We start from the raw sequence: 9,053 nt of genomic DNA on the forward strand, positions 1-9,053 counted from the left end.
TGCAAATCAAAATCACAATGAAATATCACCTCATGTCACTTCAGTTCAGTTGAGTCGCTCAGTCGTGTCCAACTCTGCGATCCCATGAATCGCAGCACGCCAGGCCTCCCTGTCCATCACCATCTCCCAGAGTTCACTCAAACTCATGTCCATCGAGTCGGTGATGCCATCCAGCCATCTCATCCTCGGTCGACCCCCTCTCCTCCCGCCTCCAATCCCTCCCAGCATCAGAGTTTTTTCCAATGAGTCAACTCTTCCCATGAGGTGGCCAAAGTACTGGAGTTTCAGCTTTAGCATCATTTCTTCCAAAGAAATCCCAGGGTTGATCTCTTTCAGAATGGACTGGTTGGATCTCCTTGCAGTCCAAGGGACTCTCAAGAGTCTTCTCCAACACCACAGTTCAAAAGCATCAATTCTTCGGTGCTCAGCTTTCTTCACAGTCCAACTCTCACATCCATACATGATCACAGGAAAACCCATAGCCTTGACTAGACGGACCTTAGTCGGCAAAGTAATGTCTCTGCTTTTGAATATACTATCTAGGTTGGTCATAACTTTCCTTCCAAGGAGTAAGTGTCTTAATTTCATGGCTGCAGTCACCATCTGCAGTGATTTTTGGAGCCCCAAAAAATAAAGTCTGACACTGTTTCCACTGTTTCCCCATCTACTTCCCATGAAGTGATGGGACCGGATGCCATGAGCTTCGTTTTCTGAATGTTGAGCTTTAGGCCAACTTTTTCGCTCTCCTCTTTCACTTTCATCAAGAGGCCTTTTAGTTCCTCTTCACTTTCTGCCATAAGGGTAGTGTCATCTGCATAACTGAGGTGATTGATGTTTCTCCCAGCAATCTTGATTCCAGCTTGTGTTTCTTCCAGTCCAGCGTTTCTCATGATGTACTCTGCATAGAAGTTACATAAGCAGGGTGACAATATACAGCCTTGATGTACTCCTTTTCCTATTTGGAACCAGTCTGTTGTTCCATGTCCAGTTCTAACTGTTGCTTCCTGACCTGCATACAGATTTCTCAAGAGGCAGGTCAGGTGGTCTGGTATTCCCATCTCTTGAAGAATTTTGCACAGTTTACTGTGATCCACACAGTCAAAGGCTTTGGCATAGTCAATAAAGCAGAAATAGATGTTTTTCTGGAACTCTCTTGCTTTTTCCATGATCCAGCGGATGTTGGCAATTTGATCTCTGGTTCCTCTGCCTTTTCTAAAACCAGCTTGAACGTCAGGGAGTTCACGTATTGCTGAAGCCTGGCTTGGAGAATTCTGAGTATTACTTTACTAGCATGTGAGATGAGTGCAATTGTGCAGTAGTTTGAACATTCTTTGGCATTGCCTTTCTTTGGAATTGGAAAGAAAACTGACCTTTTCCAGTCCTGTGGCCACTGCTGAGTTTTCCAAATTTGCTGGCATATTGAGTGCAGCACTTTCACAGCATCATAGGATAGTGTTATAAAAAATAAAACAAGGAGAAAATAAAAATATTGCTGAGAGTGTAGAGAAATTGGAAACCTCGAGCTGCATCAATGTAAAACAGTCCAACTACCACGGAAAACAGCCCCTCAGTTCCTCAAAAGAAATAAATATTGAATTACTATATGATCCAAAAACTCTGTCTGGGAATATACCTTAAAAGGATTGAAAGCAGGGCCTCAAAGAAATATTTATGCCATCATATTTATAACAGCATTACATACAACAGCCAAATAGGGAAAGCAACTCAAGTGCCCAATGATGAAAGGAAACAGAAAAAGTACCATGTACAGAAGATGGAGCATTACTCAAAATAGGAATGAAATTCTGACACATGCTACAACATGGAGGAACCCTAAGAACATTATGCTCAGTTAAATATGCCAGCCACCAAAGAAGAATAACTTGATGACTCTTATATAAGTTACCCACTGAGAACAATTCATACACGGAAAGCAGAATAGTTGTTGTCAGTCAATAAGAGGGGGGACGAAGAATTGCTGTCTGATGGGTTTAGTTTTATCAGATGAAAAGACTTTTGAATATTTGTGCACAATGTGAATGTATTATTACTACTGAACTTACACTTAAATATGGTTGACTGTAAATTCTATGTTACATGCACTTCACAACAATTAAAAAAATTTTAAACACCTATATAGCAGTCCATCCCAGTGCTAAATCAGACCAGACTTTGCTTTGAAGTCTTCCCCTGTTTGCAATACTCTTTAGTGTGAACTTCTTGGTGTCGAAGGAGATGGGAGTTTTGGCTAAAGCCTCTCCCACAGCTGACACATTCATAAGGCCTTTCCCCAGTGTGAACTCTCCGATGTTTAATGAGGCTGGAGTTGTACCTAAAGACTTTCCCACATTCTCTGCACTCATAAGGCTTTTCTCCAGTGTGGACTCTCTGATGAATAATGAGGGTGGAGCTGTCCATAAAGAATTTCCCGCATTTGCTACATTCATAAGATTTTTCTCTGGTGTGGACGTTTTGGTGCCGAATGAGGTGGGAGTTTTGACTGAAGAATCTACCACATACACTGCACTCATAAGGTCTTTCTCCAGTGTGATTTCTCCGATGCCTGATGTGATTTGAGTTATGCCTAAAGAGTTTCCCACATAAGCTGCACTCATAAGGCCTCTCTCCAATGTGCGCTTTCTGATGCCTCTCAAGTGTGAAGCGGTACCTAAAGAATTTCCCACATTTGCTGCATTCAAAACGCCTTCCCCGAGTGTGAACTCTCTGATGAATAATGAGCCTGGAGCTGTCTACAAAAAATTTCTTGCACACACTGCACTCATATGGTTTTTCTCCAATGTGAACTCCCTGATGTCTTTTGAGCGTGAAGCTGTACCTAAAGAATTTCCCACACTCACTGCATTTATATGGCTTTTCTCCTGTGTGAACTCTCTGATGAACAGTGAGTGTGAAGCTGTCCTTAACGCACTTCCCACACTGGCTGCACTCATAAGGCACTGACCTAGTGTGAACTCTATGGTGTGCAGCGAAGCCAGAGTTTTGTGCAGAAAACCTTCCACATCCAAGTTGCTCAGAGAGTCTTGTCTCAGTGTTGGTTTTCTGCTGCTGAACCAGGTGGAACTTTCTGATGAAGGTCTTCCGGCTTTCACAGCAAAGGTTTTTCTGGTGCTCAACAATTGTGTGTTCTTGGCTAAAGGTCTTCCCACATTCACTGCACTTGTCATCATTCTGTCCACTTTCAGAGGCTGCCCTGCCCTCCATGTCACTGTGTGGTTTCCCTTCCGTGTGAGGGGCCTGGTGCTGGAGAATGCTGGATTGGGCTAGGAACTCCTGCCCTCTCACCCGACATGGCCAGGTCTGATCTGTCACGTGAACACTGTCGTTCTTCACACAGAAAGTCTTCCCTTCACCCCATCCAAGGGGTCTCCTTTGACGTGGCTCCTTTGGATGCTGGGAGGGACTCTCCCCACATGCAGATACCTCCTGCTCAGGCTGTGTCCCACCGTGCCCAGCCAGGCGCAAAGTGTCTTTCAAGAGTGGGCCACACGTCTTACAGGGGTGACGCTTCTCGATGCATGGGCCTGGCTGTGGAGTCTTGACCTGTGACCATGCAGCCATATCATGCTGCTCTGAAAGGGCCACCTCATGCTGGGTGGTATGCTGATAACCTGGAAGGAGAGATGCCAACAAAGGCAGTCCCATCAGTGTGTCTCAGACCGGCCCAGTGATAAGTCTATGGGATTGCAGAGGCCTGGGGCTAGAGCCCATGTGAGGAAGCCCTGGGGTGCAGAGTGGAGACTGGGAGGCTCATTTGAGGGCAGAGCCCAGACAGCTGACAGGCCAGGGCAGGAGGAAGGGGTATGGTGCAGGGAGGGAGGAAGGTCTACAGCTCACTTCAACAAGGCCTGACTACTGGCAACTGGTGAGCAATGTGTAGAAGGCTCTGTCCAGACCCCAAATGTCTAAATGCAACATGGCAGTTGGACTACAAGGAGTATTTAAGGATGCATGCATATGTTCCACCACTTTAAATGGAGCTTATGTTGAGAACACAGCAAAAGGAGCAGTGGAAAGGAATGGATGAGAGCCAGGGCCAAAAGTGAAGAGTCAAAAAATCAATTGGAAAGAAAAGGAGGAAGTGAGGTGTGGACTCTGGCACCACACACTACTGGATATAGGACACATGCCCCGTGTGACAGGACCCCAGCTCTGACGTCTCACCATTTCCTCACTCCCACGTACCAGGGCCATGTGCTCTTGAGCCTCTCCTGACCTTATGGAAATAATGTCCAACCTGTCAGGCACCCAGGGCCCTCCTATTGCTCAGGGTAAGCAACCACCTGGGCCTGAAGGGACCACTCAAAGAGGAAAGACTGGGAGAGGGATGGGGCCCACTGTATGAAATCCCATACTCTGAAATGATCAACACAAGGATAAAGGAGGGTCTAAACATTCCAGTGGTAGATCAATGAAGTAGAACACTCCCTCTCACCAGACACGAAACGAACTCAAAATGGGTTTTAGACTTAAAGATAAGTCATGACACCATAAAACTCCTAGAAGAAAACATAGGCAAAACATTCTCTGACATAAATCAGAAACATTCTCTGACATAAATCAGACCAGTATTTTCTTAGGTCAGTCTCCCAACGTGACAGAAATAAAAACAAAAATCAAGAAATGGGACCTATTCAAATTTACAAGCTTTTGCACACAGAGGAAACCATAAATGAAACAAGAAAACAACCTACAGAATGAGAACCAATTGTGGGAAGGTCAGAGGCACCCCTAGAAAGTGATGAAAAGCAAAGCCCAGCCCAGGATACTGTGGTGGGCAGGGGGGCCTTACCTACAGAGGACAGAAGTGCAATGTTCTGCACCATCACTTGATAGTACAGGAGTCTCTGAGCCTCATCAAGAAGTCCCCACTCCTCCTGGGAGAAATATATGGCCACATCCTCAAAGACCACAAGGCCCTGTAATAAAATTAAGATAGTTCACCCCATAAGCAGCTGCACGTGCAGTATTTCCTTCAATTTTGTATTGGTCTACTCTTCATCCACCAATTCCAGGGTCAAACTAACCACCAAATGTGTTTATATCTCCCCTGCCATTTGGAGTCTGTGGTCTGACATGTATGAGCACTCAGTCACTCAGTAGTTGTGTCCTACTCTTTGTGACCCCATGGACTGCAGTCTGCCAGGCTCCTCTGCCCTTGGAATTCTCAAGGCAGGAATACTAGAGTGGTTGCCCTGCCCACCTCCAGGGGATTTTCCCACCCCTGGTATTGAACCCATGTCTCTTGTGTCTCCTGCATTGGCAGGTGGATTCTTTTACAATGAGCCACCTGGGAACCCCTCTGTGGTCTGAACCACCTCCTTATCGAACTCTCACAAACCAAGTCAGTATTTTAGAAGGCACAAGGGCCTCAGTGTCTCCATCTGTAAAATGGGAATAAGGATGGTTTCAATTCAGAGGGCTGAGACTGATATTAAACATAAGAAGTACACACTATGTGTCAGTGGTACCATCCACACAACCAAGGGTTTTGTGTGCACTTTCAGTGGAAATGAATTGGTACAGTTTTAAAATTTGGGTGTGTATTTTTCCTACTTTTTAAGGTTTTAAGATGTGAGAAGTAAAATTTCACATTGTAAGCAAATACGTAAATGTATATTATCATGCAAACCAATGATTAAGTGTCTGGATAAATTTAACTAACTCAATATGTTCATTTCTAATAGCCTACCTACATGTGTATATTTAGAGGGATATCGGTTCATTAGTGTTTAAGTCAGTAACTGTCATGTACTCTTAAGTTAATGAGGTGCAGGAAGGCACTGAGCAAGCGAATCAGCTACTAGTCCTTTCGAGCCTGCCTGTAACACAGTAGCCTGGAGGGAGCTGCAGGGAGCCCTGGGCTGGACAGCGCACCACCCCTCTTGCTCTGAGGGCTTGAGGAGATGAGGCAGTGCCCTGGTCTGGGACCGGCTGCTCCAGTAGCTCAGGTGACCTCTGCCGTGTTCTATAGGGAGTGGTTTTAAGGGCCTGTGAAGCCTTGCAGTGGGGAGAATCTATACCAACTCACCACTCAACCTCCTTCCCAGGTCAGCTCCTGAGTCCAACTGAATGGATCCTTCTACACACAGGCCAGAATCCATCCTATAGCAGGGCTGCTCCCTCCTACACCCATCGGTGCCCTCACCTCTAGTCTCAGGCCCTCACTTGAGCTTCTGACTCACAGGGTATAAATCACACATTCCCAAGACCCCTTTCTTGGGTTTGAATAAACTGCTAGTACAGGTCCCAGAAATGAAAAGAACACTTTACTTACTAGACTACTGGTTGATTATGAAAGCGCACAGCTCAAGAACAGACAGGTGGAAGGGAGCTTCCACATTCTCTGGAACTTCACCTCAACAGCACCTCCTTATCTTCCCAAACTGGAAGCTCTCCGAACCCTGGCCTTTTGGGGTTTTTTAATGGCTCCATTATACAGGCAAGACTGATTCAATAATTGTCTTTGGGGGCTTCCCTGGTGGGTCAATGGTAATAAATCTACCTGCCAATGCGGGGAAACGTGGGTTTCATCCCTGATCCGGGAAGATCCCACAGGCCTCAGAGGAACTAAGGCCGTGTGGTACAAGTACTGAGCCTGCACTCTAGAGCCTGGGAACCACAACTACTGAGCCCACGTGTGGCAAGTACTGCACAGACCTAGAGCCCATGCTCCCCAATATGAGAAGCTACTGCAGTTGAGAAACCTGTGCACGTAACAGTAGTTCCCACCCCCGCCCCCACCGCAACTAGAGAAAGCCCAGTGGGCAGCAAGGAAGACCCCAAACTGCCAAAAATATATAAAACTATTTTTAAAATAATAATAATAATTGGCTATGGGAGCCAGATTCAACGTCCAGACCCTCTCCTCTCCTTGAACGGGCGTGAGGTGGGACTGAAACAGGCAGCCCTCAAATTCTAAAATTGGTTCTCCTGGTAATCAGCTACCATCTTGAGGTGCTTCCACAAGTCAGCTCACTCACATTACAAGACACAATCACTCTCAACACTTAGGAAATTCCAAGTGTCCTGGCAGTTCTGAGTCTACAACTGTGGATCAAGACCAAATACACAAGGGAAATACATTATGATCATCCGAATGAACACATCTATTGCTTCTAAATCACAATATCACAGGTCCTGTCTTCCTCATTCCCTTCCCAACCTTCCAGGATTCCCATCCGCTTAGGATGTCGTTTCAGGTGAGACAGCTCGTCCCCCTCTGTCCCCGAAAAAAAGTGACCCCAAGTTTTCCCAGTGCTCCGGACTCGGGAGCGTCTGCAAGCCGTGCACCGTCGCCCCCGAGGGAACTCTATCCCTTACCCCTGTCCACTGGCTGAAGGGCGACCCCTCACAAGGCTGCCCTCAGTTCTGGACTCCATGGCTGACAGGGCCACTCCGGCCGGATCTGGGACTCGGAAGCTGGAGTCAGGCCGGGTGGGGGCCGGGAGACGGAGAACCCACCTGAGCCGGCGTCATCGCCGCGGCCTCGGTCGCCGGTCGTGGGAAGAGCGAGGACGGACCGAGGGCACTGCCGTCAACTACGGGCTCAGGGGGACTCACAGCCGCCACTGGGCAGCGGGGCCAACGCACCTCCTCTCGCTTTCCGCTCCGTCTCTTCGGTGCCCACCATGCGACTGAAAACCCCTGAACAAGTGAGCGGCTGGACAGCAGCTCAAAGACTAAAGGCAAACGCCGGAAGTCCCGCCCCCAGGCGATGCGTACGAACGTATGCGAGGCTCTCTTCAGCTTTTTTTGGCTCAGCCTACACCGCCTAGCATTGCAGAGATTTCTGGGTAATGTAGTTTCCGCTGGCGCAACGCCTATCAACTCTCAGAGTTGCCTAGAGTCCCTCTGGCGCGCTGGGAAACGGAGTTGCCAGTCTCTTAAGATGTAGAGAGGAGGTGGCACGAATACACAGAGGAACTGTACAAAGGAGATCTTCAAGTCAGTTCATTTCAGTCGCTCAGTCGTGTCCGACTCTTCGCGATCCCATGAATCGCAGTACACCAGGCCTCCCTGTCCATCACCAACTCCCGGAGTTCACTCAGACTCACGTCCATCGAGTCCGTGATGCCATCCAGCCATCTCATCCTCTGTCGTCCCCTTCTCCTCCTGCCCCCAATCCCTCCCAGCATCAGAGTCTTTTCCAATGAGTCAACTCTTCGCATGAGGTGGCCAAAGTACTGGAGCTTCAGCTTTAGCATCATTCCTTCCAAAGAAATCCCAGGGTTGATCTCCTTTAGAATGGACTGGTTGGATCTCCTTGCAGTCCAAGGGACTCTCAAGAGTCTTCTCCAACAACACAGTTCAAAAGCATCAATTCTTTGGCGCTCAGCTTTCTTCACAGTCCAACTCTCACATCCATACATGACCACTGAAAAACCGTAGCCTTGACTAGACGGACCTTTGTTGGCAAAGTAATGTCTCTGCTTTTGAATATGTTATCTAGGGTGGTCATAACCTTCCTTCCAAGGAGTAAGCGTCTTTTCATTTCATGGCTGCAGTCACCAGCTGCACTGATTTTGGAGCCCCCAAAAATAAAGTCTGACACTGTTTCCCCATCTCTTTGCCATGAAGTGATGGGACCAGATGCAATGATCTTCATTTTCTGAATGTTGAGCTTTAAGCCAAATTTTTGACTCTCCTCTTTCACTTTCATCAAGAGGTTTTTAGTTCCTCTTTACTTTCTGCCACAAGGGTGGTATCATCTGCATATCTGAGGTGATTGATATTTCTCCCAGCAATCTTGATTCCAGCTTGTGCTTCTTCCAGCCCAGCGTTTCTCATGATGTACTCTGCATAGAAGTTACATAAGCAGTGACAATATACAGCCTTGATGTACTCCTTTTCCTATTTGGAACCAGTCTGTTGTTCCATGTCCAGTTCTAACTGTTGCTTCCTGATCTGCATATAGGTTTCTCCAGAGGCAGGTCAGGTGGTCTGGTATTCCCATCTCTTTCAGAAATTTTCACAGTTTATTGTGATCCACACAGTCAAAGGCTTTGGCATAGTCAATAAAGCAGAAATAGATG

The 9,053-nt window shown here is 47.1% G+C and overlaps 1 protein-coding gene across 3 annotated transcripts; it reads right to left on the reverse strand.

Annotated features, from left to right (window-relative positions):
• On the reverse strand, nucleotides 1,422-7,964 carry LOC106501731 (zinc finger protein 17). 3 transcript variants are annotated; one of them, XM_005693010.3, is made up of 3 exons: nucleotides 7,483-7,964; nucleotides 4,811-4,937; nucleotides 1,422-3,629 (listed from the first exon to the last, which is right to left on the reverse strand). In XM_005693010.3, exons 1-3 carry the CDS (start codon nucleotides 7,495-7,497, stop codon nucleotides 2,161-2,163), a joined length of 1,611 nt encoding a protein of 536 aa, XP_005693067.2. In that variant the 5' UTR covers nucleotides 7,498-7,964; the 3' UTR covers nucleotides 1,422-2,160. The 3 variants fall into 3 exon arrangements, with proteins under 3 accessions (XP_005693067.2, XP_017918934.1, XP_017918935.1); XM_018063445.1 differs by having other exon boundaries at nucleotides 7,612-7,963; XM_018063446.1 differs by lacking the exon at nucleotides 4,811-4,937.

The sequence above is a fragment of the Capra hircus genome, chromosome 18 (genome assembly GCF_001704415.2).
Source record: "Capra hircus breed San Clemente chromosome 18, ASM170441v1, whole genome shotgun sequence".
NCBI lineage: Eukaryota > Metazoa > Chordata > Mammalia > Artiodactyla > Bovidae > Capra > Capra hircus.

Coding starts and splice junctions, on each gene's coding strand:
- LOC106501731 (XM_005693010.3), bottom strand. Junction 3,630..4,810: donor TGCACTTCTGTCCTCTGTAG/GTAAGGCCCCCC, acceptor CTCTCCTTCCAG/GTTATCAGCATACCACCCAG.